The 12,711-nt window shown below is 34.1% G+C and overlaps 1 protein-coding gene across 2 annotated transcripts; it reads left to right on the top strand.

The window, feature by feature from the left end:
- Positions 1-324: 324 nt before the first annotated feature.
- Positions 325-8,007, top strand: LOC132033726 (probable protein phosphatase 2C 9). 2 transcript variants are annotated; one of them, XM_059423773.1, is made up of 7 exons: positions 325-754; positions 939-978; positions 1,615-1,854; positions 1,962-2,238; positions 7,016-7,170; positions 7,263-7,396; positions 7,479-8,007. In XM_059423773.1, the coding sequence occupies exons 2-7, from the start codon at positions 949-951 to the stop codon at positions 7,498-7,500; spliced, it is 858 nt and encodes a 285-aa protein (XP_059279756.1). In that variant the 5' UTR covers positions 325-754; positions 939-948; the 3' UTR covers positions 7,501-8,007. The 2 variants fall into 2 exon arrangements, with proteins under 2 accessions (XP_059279756.1, XP_059279757.1); XM_059423774.1 differs by lacking the exons at positions 939-978; positions 7,479-8,007 and having other exon boundaries at positions 326-754; positions 7,263-7,400.
- Positions 8,008-12,711: the final 4,704 nt, after the last annotated feature.

The following is a 12,711-nucleotide window of genomic DNA, read 5'->3' as shown; positions in this document are numbered from 1 at the left end:
GTCAAGATTTTATAGAATCTGCAATGAATGCTTCAAAGAGAAATACTATATATTTAGGGGTCGTTTGGTGCATGGTATAAGCTGGGATATCCCAGCACTAATTTTTTATACCATGTTTGATAGAAGGTATAAATTTATTGTAAAACATTTGATACAAAATGATCCCATAAGATATAGTTTGGATATCTTCCTATTCACTTATCTCCGAATTATTTTATCCCATCTCCTAGATGGGATAAAATAGTCCCAAGATATGAAATAAATTAATTCCAAAATTATAATCCCGAAATAATTTTGGCTACCTACCAAACGACCGCTTAAAGTCGTACATATAATAGAAGATTTGTGGTCATATATAAAACCGTAACGCAAGCGACAAACCTTATTGACATGTTCAAGCAGAGAAGTCAACATTTTATTTATTAATCTTCCAATTTTGCCCACACTTGTCTCTCCCTAAAACAGCCAAAAATATTGTCACGAAGACGGTTATGAAAAAAAAGAAAAGAAAAAGATTCAATAATTCTTTCCTATTAACGTAAAAACAGGGGGAAAAGAGAAGTTTTTTTTTTTTTGTTAGCTTGTGACAGTTGTGAGTGTGAAGCTAAGGCGAGGGGTTTGAGTGTTAGCTGGCTTTCTTGTTGTTTAGTGTCATTCTTTAGCCAAATTGGTTCGGCAAAACACATAAGAAGAAAAGGGCAAATTCTTGGTGATGCAAGAAACTTAACTCATCATTTGTTTGTGTTTAAAATTGGTAAGTTTGACTGAATTCTTGGTAGACCCAAGTGTATGTTTTTTACCCCCCTTTTCTTGGTGTGATTTTCATGAGGTTTGTGTTGTTTCTTGAGTGGGTTTTGCCTGAGAGTTTGATCAGTGTGTTTGAAATTTTTGGTTGATGCTTAGAAATTCTCAAGGCCTGATTTTTACTTTGGTGGCAGGTTATTTAAGATGGTTAGATTGGGCTGTTTTGGTGGCCAGGTAATATTGTTCTTTAGTTTAATTTTGATTTTTCATGTTTTCTGTTGATATTTTAGTATGGTGTCTTTATGAGTTTATTTACACTAATAAAGACAAGAACTGAGCTTTGGGTGTGATTGTGAAGTCCTGCAGAACTCAGAAGCAACACTCAGTTGATGTTGCAAATGAATTAAGAGTTATTAACTTATAAGTAGTCTTTTCCTCTATGAATGCAACAATTGTAATAGACAACTCAGGTAACGTTAGCCCTCGTTACGTTTACTTACGATATCTAGTTACTGGATTTTCTAAGTGCAATCACTAAAGTTTCGCATAAGGTTCTTGTTAAAAGAAAAATGGATAGCATAAATAACTTGCACGCCACGGAACTTCTGATGGAAAGTTGAACTGGAACTATGCCGCTCAACTATATATAAATGATGTGTGAATTGGCTGATGCACCCTTGCTTAATTGGGACCAACTGGAGTTTAAACATTTTTTGGATTGAATTTGCTTCACTTAGACGTTGATTATTTCATGTCTCATCTTGTCTAGGTTATATTTCTGTTCTTCGTCTTCAATCTTCATTATTTTCAACACCGTTGTGGATTTACTTCTTTTAACTTCTCTTTTTCTGTTTTCTTTTACTTACTCAGTGTGTAGGTGGAGGATCTTCTTCTAGCTCTGGTCGAGGAAAAAGCCATGAGGGTAATATAAAGTATGGTTTCAGCCTAGAGAAGGGGAAGGCTGATCATCCGATGGAAGATTACCATGTTGCAAAATTTGTACAGATAGAAGAACACGAGCTTGGCTTATTTGCAATTTATGATGGTCATTTGGGGGATGATGTTCCTTCTTATCTGCAAAAACATCTGTTTGCCAAAATCTTAGAGGAGGTAGGTTTTCTTTGCATCCTGAATTTCAAGTTGCTGCTTTAAAACATATAATGCAGCGGAAAATTTTGAGTGGTTGGCATCTCATTTACGAGTTTGTTTTTTACTAGGAGGAGTTTTGGGTAGATCCACGCCAAGCAATCACAAAAGCCTATGAAAAAATTGACCAGACAATACTTTCAAATAGTTCTAATTTGGGCCGAGGTGGGTCCACTGCTGTCACTGCTATACTGATAAATGGCCTAAGATTGTGGGTAGCTAATGTGGGAGATTCACGAGCTGTTCTCTCTCGGGGTGGTCAAGCTATTCAGATGACAATAGATCACGAGCCAAATACAGAACGAGGCAGCATTGAGGACCGAGGAGGTTTTGTCTCAAATATGCCAGGTGCTTTCCTGAATTCTGAGCAATGTAGTCAGTTATTGAAAAATGTCTGTCTGAGATAAAGTTTGGTGCGATTGACATTCCCAATAATTAACATGTAAAACTCATTGGTTTATTGTTTTATGGCAGGAAAGGTTTATTGTTTTGTCTGTTATAAATGTGTTTCCAGGTGTGAGAAGGCTTGTATCGTCCAATAAAGCTGTTATATTTATTTTGATCGTGCAAAAGACACTATTCGATGCACTCATGTAACATAGTCTGCGCCACGTCTATCTTTTGTGCTTGTTGAACCACTTGCAGTTTTTTTTTTTTTTTTAATAATATAACACCCTTTTGCATTTTTAATTCCTTTAATTTGGAGCCTTGTGGGAATGGAAATTTTAGTCCCTAAGGATTTCGTACAAAGGCGATGAGCAAATTGTTCCCTTTTCGTTGGATGTCCGCTTCTTTCTTCTCTTAGCTACCTTGATTTCCCATCTCTGTCCCTTTCTTTAAGACTGAAGAGGTCGGTTTACGCTAAAAGTGTCATGAAATATGATCACAATTTGCTGTCTGAAAAGGAAATAAATTCCTATTGTTGAGAAACTGTTGCTAGGAAATAAATTCCTAAATTCCTGTTTGTTCCTATATGTTTTTGTAAATATTGAGAATTAATCGTCCACCAAAAATATTCCTTATCAATAGATAAATTCAGCAGCAAAAACACGAGCGGTAGGAAATTCCCTCTTTTTAGGTACTTCATTCAAACTCTATTTCCTCCTATAGCATTGCATAGCCGGTCATACTTAGGTGGGGGGATAGCTAGGTCATGCTCCATATATAAGTCAAACTGTGCAAAAGAATATGATGGGGTTAACTCTTGAATATGATGTCGAACCATCATATTTCCTCCTTTGTTTGTCTTTAGCTTCCATCGTGCCAATTGATTTTCAGTAGTCGTACCAGTAATCATATTACGATAGCATCCTTGGAAATGCTGGCTTTCTCTTCTTTTAAATAAGAGTGTATCGGAGTCAAAATTTTGTTACGTACATGTACTCAATCCATCCTTAAATGACTGACACTCTTTGAAACTTGAGGGTCAAATTGTCCAGATCTTGGGTTTGCTGGACATCAGTTCACTTGGTATAAAATAGTTCCACATTTGTAAACCATAGAGAAAGTATCAAAATCTGGAGTTCTAAAAATTATCTTAAAATGTAAAGAAGATCAGTCTAAGAAAAAAGTTGTGCCACTCCCAGATAGTAATGTCACGTAAAATTGGATTGGAGGAGTATTTGACCTGCTAATCAATACTCAGTCCTTTTCTTTTTTTTATTTTTTCCTGGGTCATTTCTCGTTTCTCTCCGTAGTTTGCTGGATTTGAGATTTGCCTCTAGTTCAATGCTAGAAAGTTATATAATCAGAGTGGTAGTAGTTTTGTACTTTTTGTGCTATACTCTCTGTTGTCTCCATCCTTAGGAAGAAAGGGAGGGATACTGATGACTTCATTTGATCAATGAGGAGATTGAGAATGGTAGTTTGAATAGGTTACTTAATTATAAATATACTCAGATAATCACTAATTTTTCAAATAATGTTCAGGAGAGGTTTTTTCTGAACCAAAATGTTATTTACTCTGAGATTTGTCTGCGGAAGACTCTATATTTAAGCAAGAGTTGCATGAACTGGAAATGGAAAAAAACAATAAGTTAGTCGACTCAATATGGAGTGGAGATAGCATGAAATTAAACCTACCACAAGTTGCTTAATTTCCCATGCTTCCAATCTATAGCTGCCTGAGTTAGATTTGTACTTATGCGTTTTATTACTTCAATCTATAGCTATTTGGTGTATTTATTGCCGTTTCCTCTCAACTTTCTTTTATGAGAGCATAATTTCTTTATTGTGGCATTAGAGAATGTACTTATATATACAAAAAAAAAAGAAAAAAAAAAGGAAGTAATGACACACTTCTATAAACAAAAGCGTTAGATACATCTTTCTACGAGTTTTATGAATTCAAGTCCATTCATATAAAGCTAATATCGACTGACATCATACAGTTATCTTGGATGATTTACATCATTTCAAACTCGAATGAAATGTCGGTATCCAATTAAATTACAGACAATGGAAAGTATGATCTGTTAAAAGTCGAGAGAATTCATGAAGTTAGTCGTGTCTAGATTTGCAACACCTCTATGTTCATCATTGAATTGAACTAGTAGAATACTGGAGAGTATATCATAATATTCCTCGGGATATATTTTGTATTTTGTGGTAAAATATTTACTTACCTTGTCAGGAGTACATAATAATTGTTTACCACATTGTATGTAACCTAAGACTCCTATGTAAGGAGCTCTTCTTATAGATTGTAACATGACCAATTCCAAAAAAGAGTTCTCTTCTTTTCTTTTGACTCTCTACAGGATATAATATTAGTTTAAGTGGATTGACCGCGTAGGTTACCCCACATAGGTAGCGGTGGATCTGTCTTTATTTGTATAGTTGTAGTACCCCTGGACTTACTCTTTTTTGTTGTCTCTCATACAATGTCTCTTCAAACTCTGACAAATCTTCATGAATTAGTGAAATTCTTTCATCCTTCCCTGAATAATTGATTCAAGCTCTTGTGGTTTGAGAGCATGCAGATGAACACTTACTTGGTTTAATAGCTCTATCATTATGGGCTTCCCATCTTAGCTAAAAAACCTAAGGATTTGGAAAACCCTTTCTAATGACTTTCCTCGTACGCGCAATCCGTTATGTAATTGTCGAAGTTCCGCATCAGCATTAAAAATTTAAAATTCTACAAACTATAGTTTTCAAACCCATAGATTACAATATAGAATCTGCCTTCCAAGCATTCAAAATCTTCCCTGAAAATTTGCATTTTTCTTTTAAATTATTAGCTATTAAATTTCCATAAATTTTGAAGTAACTCCCGAGGAAGTGCGTCATTCTTCTTTTTGTTTTTTTCTTCGTAAACATTTTTCAGTTAAGATATTCTTTATGTTTTGTCCCCTTGTATCTTGGCTCTGCTTTTAATGTTTGCCAAGTACCGCTAGTGTGTTAAGTTGCGCATGCTTGTTTGACCTTGATAGTCAATCTTAAATGTCTTAGAAATCAGATTAACCAAAATAATACTCCCTCCGTTTCAATTTATGTGAACCCATTTGACTAGGCACGGAGTTTAAGAAAGAAGAGAAGACTTTTAAACTTGTGGTCCTAAATGAGTCACATATATTTTGTGTGGTTGTAAATCATTGCATAAAGGTAAAGTGTTTCCAAATATAGAAAGAGGTCATTCTTTTTGGCACGGACTAATAAGGAAATAGGTTCACATAAATTGAAACAGAGGGAGTAGCTTTTTTAATCTGCAAATATGCTTCTGATAGGATATCTTTCTCAGTTAATATTATTCTTTACTTGTTTAAATGCTCGGAAATTAGGTCATATAGGACTTTGTAATAAGATATAAGACTTTATGAAAACCGAAGTCCCTTTAATAAGCTCTAGACACAATGATGGAGCCAATTCTTTTAACCATGGGGATCCAAAATATAAAGGAGTAACCACACGAATAATTCAAGAAGATTCAAATATAGTATATGTACATTAAAATTTACCTATCCAAACAATGTAATTTTCCAGCGAGAGGCGTCAATTCACACCCTTTGAACAAGGTGGCTGCGCCAGTGTGACTAGACCTACTTAAAACTTTGGATGTGTTCATAGGTCTGATTTACTTTAATTCCTGTCTGTAACTTTATCAAAATTAGTAGTAGGACTTTTGAACTTTTAACTGAGATCTTAGGAAAACTTTGCGTTCATAGTCTTAAAATCCATATGGCCGTATCAATGGGCGGACATGTTTCATCAACTCCCATTAACTTGATCACTAATACTTTAATCTGTCTCTAAGTCCTTATGCTTAAATTTTCACTGGTACTGTTGATTGTTGTCTGTGGAATTCTAATCAGTTGCAAGTAAAAGGATTCAGGTACCTATAGATGCTCCTGTCGTATTTGCTTCTGAAAAAGGGAAGAATATAACAATACAATAGCATCATATTGTCCTCTTAATTATCTCTGTGTTTTCTCCTCTTCTCCTTTCTCTTTTCTTGTCTGGTCAAGCGTCGTCAATAACTTCTATATTGAGTTAACACAGGGGATTTTCACTTCAGTAATCAGCCAGTAGGTGTATACGTAACCCTGCTTCTGCTCTCTGGACTAAAGTATTGTTTTTTGAGCCCATATGTATTTGGCAGACTATTCTTGCATCCTTTCGTCATCTTTCTTGCAAGTAGCTAAAATTGACTCTCTGCACTCTTTAGTGCAGGAACAGTTTTTATTTTTATTTTTTAATACTCCTCAAATTAACACACTTCAAATGCACCATTTATCATCGGGAGAAACTTATTGCTAATATCTGCACTATGCTTGTGACCTATTTGGGACTGAGGTGTAGTTGTTGCTGTCGTTTGCTTGTGACTTTTTTTGCTTTAGTTGCTTGCCTTTTGTAGGTTTGTGTTGGTTGCCCTATGTTTCGGAACTATTTGCTTACACTGCCTGCATTAGTAGCTTCACGTGCACCCATATCACATTATGTTTAGTTATTATTAGTAGTAGTAGTAGTTGGTGGTTGTTTTTGGTATAATGGTGCCCGAAGGGCCTGCGAGTGATGCTCTATGTATCTTGATGTAATATCAATAGGTTGGAGGTTCCATCGCCCAATGTTCTTCAGGAAAAAATTTGATGTATTTTTATTGATGACTTTGCTGCATTTTTATCAGGGGATGTTGCAAGGGTGAACGGGCAGCTAGCTGTTTCTCGTGCTTTCGGAGATAAGAGTCTTAAGTCACATTTGCGATCAGATCCAGACATTCTCGATATCTACGTTGATGTCAATTGTGACATTCTTATCCTTGCAAGTGATGGCCTCTGGAAGGTATGCGTCTTTTCCTTAGTTTTCTGTTTCCAGAGCTGTGATCGTTTCCAGAGCTGTGATCAAGAGTTCCATCATTTGACTTATTAATTCAGGTGATGTCTAATCAAGAGGCAGTCGATATAGCTAGAAGAATTAAAGATCCCCAGAAAGCAGCCAAGCAATTAATAGCTGAAGCGTTGAAGAGAGACAGCAAAGATGATATATCTTGTGTCGTCGTCAGATTTAGGTGATTTACTTCTCCTACCATATTTTCATAGTTTCAGAGATAACTGATTTGCATGCAGTATAATAACCTAGAAACATACCAGGGTATCGAATTTGACCGCTTGAGTGAAGCTTGCGAGAAGGCTGGTGGAACAAATGACAAAAAAAACATAAGACATGATTAATCAGGTCACTTAGTTCATTTGAACATTCAGAGTGGACATATTTACATCATCTGGTATATTTGTCGAATTTAGGAGTATATAGAGATGCCTGCAGGACATGTGAAGCTCGATATTTTTTTACTTCATTAGAGGTCTTATTGGTCTCTGGTCTTGTACATATGGTGTTGTTTCTAAACAACTAAAGAGGTTTAAATCTCCATTTACAAGTGGAGTATGTTTGTAATTAGCTTTGGTATTTTCATTGTTGTAATTAGAAGCCTAAACGATGAACACTCATGTGGTACCAATAATCTTTGTTTATTTTTCTTTCTGTTTCCTGGAAATAGAACAAGAGCAATTTTTGTGGTCCCTTCTCCATAGGGAAGAGGAAAAAATGATTCGTTTATGCTTTGGTATTAGCCACAGCTCGTATTCATACGGTAATAGTAGTTTTGTCCCTTCCTCATTACATCTTGTTTTGTATTGTAACTATTGTTACTTTTCCATGAAGAGACAAAATTTTGACTAAAATTCACAGATTGCCATGTCAACCCTGCAACTGAAAAATCATCATTGTCATGAAGTTTCAAATTTTATGTGAAGCTCTAGGATATTGAGTGTGATTTCTACCAATTTCTTTGTAATGTTTTGAGTTTTTTTTCAGTCCAAAATTGGGTAGTGTTTCTCATAAATCCTTTTGCAAAATTCAAGAAGTGCTTCTTGCTAATAACGAAAACACCACATCTATAGGCAAGTTTTTATGCTCTACTGTGGAAGCCATTGAATTGTTGTTAGAGATTCTCAAAATGTTTTGAGCGTTGGATTATCTATCCACTAGTATCCTAGATTCCTAGTGTACCTTTTAAATACATTGAGGGTGTATTTCTTTTAGTTATATATACATAAAGTTGGATGGAATAATGATTTTTGTAAATTAGAACCACATGTATAAGTCTCAATTTTTAAAATCAAAATAGTTTAATCTGCTAGTAATAAATGATAAATCTATCATATAAAATGAAATGGGGAGAATATTAATTCTGAAATCTAACATAAGTCATGAATTTCTTTGCATGTTATTGTAAAAATTAGTTCGGATGATTAGTTTTTGGATCGTGTTAATATTTAGCCATCACTTAAAATGTAATTGAGAACTAGTCAATTTTTAAGGTAGACATTACTTTGGTATAAGAATATCCCTAGATAAAATATAGAATAACTTCATCACACTATGTTAAAGTTAAAATTTCTGATAGTGAAATTCCAACACAACTTGCTAGAGTTTGAAAAACTGCTAGAGTATCAGACTCCATGAATCATTCATGGAGTTCAAATATTATCAATTCAAACTCCAGAAATGATTCATAGAGTTCAAACTTTCACAATTTGATTGTAAAAATTGAATCTCATGAATGATTAATGGGGTTCGAACGTTTATCACTTCAAACTTCAGGATCGATTATGGAAGTTCAAATTTTTACAATCTAACAACAACATATTCTGTGTAACCTCACATGTGGGGTCTGGGAAGGATAGAGTGTACGTTGGGTGCAGGAGGATAGAGTGTACGTTGACCTTACCCCTACCTCGTAGAGATTGAGAGGTTATTTTCGTTAGATCCTCAGCTCACGTAAAGTATTTCAAAGCAGTTTGAAAAAGAAAAAAACACAGAAATAAAAGCGGTAGCAACAATGAAATAATGTGACATGAAAAAGAAGTACATAGCATTCAGGAAAAGAACAGTAACAATAACGAAATAATGCAATAACTGAAGCACAACAAAAACAGGTGGTAACAAAAATCGAAGAACAAAAAACTATGAGAACAGTGCTAACTACTATTGGTAAGAAAGTAGGTACAAATACGACCACCTAGCCTATCCCGCAAGAAAATGAGGGAATACTCAACTAAGAATTAACCATTACTCTAAACGCATCCTCCAAACCCTCCTATCTAAGGTCATGTCCTCGGTAAGCTCAAGATGCGTCAAGTCCTATTTAATCACCTCTCTCAATATTTCTTCGGCCTACCTATACGTTTCCGAGCACTCGTTCATAATCTTATCTCTCCTAGTATGTCCACACATCCACCTCAGTATCCTCATTTCTGAGCAGATATACCCCTTTAACTCATAACCTTATTAAGTTTGTATGTTACTCTATATTTGAGGACGATATGCTTTTAAATATAGTCCGAATATAACACATTTCCTACATAAAGGGACTAAAACATAAATTTTAATTAATGAAATATTACATGTGCTGAATCATATTATATTACAAAGGATTAAAATAATAATAAAAAAAATTAATCATAACTGAGGGACGAAAAGCCTTATTCCGATGGACATTTCCAACATAATAGAAACTTGAGGGAGTGGCTTGCCGTTGCAGCAACAACAAGATGTTATGTTTGTCAAAGGTGATCCATGGAAACCCTAGCCCCACCTTATAAATAAAGGCCTATGTTCTCAACCCTTGAAATCTATTCTGATTCTTGTTCTTCTTTCTTTGTTTCCGGATTTTTTAAAAATACGTGGTTATGTAAGTTAATAGTATTTTTTTTTTTTTTTGTGTAATTAAAATAGCCTCTTCTTTCAGCTACAAGGGCAGAGATCTGAGGATCGATTTCTTGTGGCTTTGTTCTGGGGGCTTATATTTATTTCAGTTCGAGGGTTTATTTTTTTCCCAGATTTTGTTTCCTTTCTTTTTCTGGGTTCCCTCGTCTTGGTGCATTTCTATTTTAGTTAGTATATCCTTATTCTTTTATTTTTTAATTAATGCTAGTTTCTTTGACCAAAAACAGTACCGTTAGTTGAATTGATTAAGTCGATTTTTCAGGAAATTAATCGTTTATACTATTGTAAAGTTCTTTACGCGACTAGGTAGGGAAAATAAATACTCCCTCCGCCTCAAATCGCCGGGATTTGCAAAATAAGGCTTGAGAACAGCATAAATATTGGTATGTGCTAATTATGCCCGTTTCTCCACATGTATTTATTAGAAACGCAAGATAAGATCACAGACATTTGCATGTACCCTTTGCCCCTGTAGTACATTTTATTTTAGTCGCAAAAATAAAAAGAATTACTTCAACTTAATTTATAATCACATTCTATAAAGGGGACTTATTTAAAAAAAAACTATTGAAATGATCCTTTTACTATTAACTAAACATCGATATTGGGATATTTTAAAAGGTTGAATATTGTTTCACCCGAATTCAGTTAATCTAAATCTCATATTAGGATTCAAATTTCATTAGAGATAAAAATACTAGGTAACGGTGTAAATCAGTAGGGAAAAAATAAATACTCCCTCCGTCTCAAATAAGTGTCGTTCTAGCAAAAAAAAAAGATTTGTTCCAAAATAAGTGTCATTTGAGAATTCAAGACAAATATTGGCATGTGTTTCTAATTATGCCCGTAGTATTAAAAGACGAAAATTGATTAGTAAACTCCACATTGTATTTATTATTTTCTTAATGAGCGTAATTTTTTCTAAGATGACACTTATTTTGGGGCGGATAGAATACTATGTGTAGGTCACGTTTTTCCATTTATTATACAAGCATTGATTTGATAATTATGTACTCCCTTTGTCCCAATTTGTGTAGTACATTTTATTTTAGTCTATTGCAAAAATAAAAAGAATGATATATTTTTATATTTAGAAATAACTTAATTTATAATCACACATATATCTATGGCTTGTCCAACAAGTTTTAAAAGTTCAAACGCGCTTCGTTCAGTCGAAAAAAACACTATTGAAATGATCAATAGGCCAATTATGAATTCAGATTTTATATGATAAGGAAATACTTATAAGCAACATATAAGCAAGATGATCAAGGAGTATTAAAATTCTACAAATAAGCTCCCGCTATGTGCGGGGCCCGCGGTAGTGTCGGACCACAAAGGTTTATTGTACGCAGCATTTTCCTGTATCTGCAAGAGGTTATTTCCACGGCTCAACCATTGACCTGTTGTCACATGACAGTAACTTTACCAATTACGACAAGGCTACAACTCTACTTTAATAATTGAAAAGCTGAGCATTTTTTCTTTCTTTTGATAAGCGAAAAGCTTGACAAAATTCTAACAGATACATAAAATATTGACTTACAATTAGGAAAAGAACAGATATTAAGAAAGACGATCATGATACTTCCCAAAAATCGAAATTCTTGATAAACATATTCCAAATATAAATTCTGTGAATTTCAAGCATATGTTTAACGAATTCCGGAAACTTGTCCGCAGAAATCCGTTGAAGTTATTTTTTAGCCACTGCCCGCAAAACAGAAGATCAAAGCTTTAATTAGTGAATGTTAAATAATAAGCTTTGGCGATATGACGCAAAAAAAATAAAAAATGAAATTCAGAATAATAACCACAAGAAGGAGCATTGTTAAGGATAGATTTCTGAAATATTCAGCTACTTGAGGAAATTTGATTCACCTTTTGCACGGTTGCATATTTATAAGTGTAGTGAGTACTGATACCTATTCGGATTCTATTCTAAGGAATTTGAAAGGTTCAAAAACAATACCTGTATTCCTTTCATTAATTTGGGTTGACTGAGAGAATTAATTGAGCTTTATGATTATCCAATTAATAATAAGTAGATTTTGGTAAGAAGTTAAAGAATAAAATGGCAAAAAAAGGAGAAAAAAAAAGATAATAGAAATGATGGCCATCGTAGAGAGAGCACACATCAATTGTTTACGCTAAACTTTTATATTATATATAGATTGGGACGGAGGGAGAAGTAGTTGATTGGAGTTAACAACACGCATTTGCTTTTACAAACATTATGAAAAAGAAAATTACGTTTATAAAGTTGCGATAGCATTTAGCAGAAAAATTGATCGTTAAACAAAAATTATACCTAGCGTCAAGCCAATTTGATGATTAAAAGTCATTTAGTGGATTTGTGCATTAGTTGTAGGAGCTAGAAAGAAAGCTATTAGTTTGGCAATATTTAGTAGTTTTGAATCCCAGAAAATCGAAACAAAAGAAAATAAGCTGAAATATGAAAATACCCAACAATTATTGTTTGTAAATTTAATTTCAGCAATAGTATACTTTGAAGAAAAATTGGAGAAAACAAGCAGAGAATACAATCCCAGATAGAAAAGTTAAAGTTGAAACACCAGCTAAATGGGGAAAGAA

The sequence above is a fragment of the Lycium ferocissimum genome, chromosome 10 (assembly GCF_029784015.1).
Source record: "Lycium ferocissimum isolate CSIRO_LF1 chromosome 10, AGI_CSIRO_Lferr_CH_V1, whole genome shotgun sequence".
Lineage (NCBI taxonomy): Eukaryota > Viridiplantae > Streptophyta > Magnoliopsida > Solanales > Solanaceae > Lycium > Lycium ferocissimum.
Note: the sequence above shows the minus strand (reverse complement) of the source record. Positions and strands in the feature narration are given on the sequence as shown.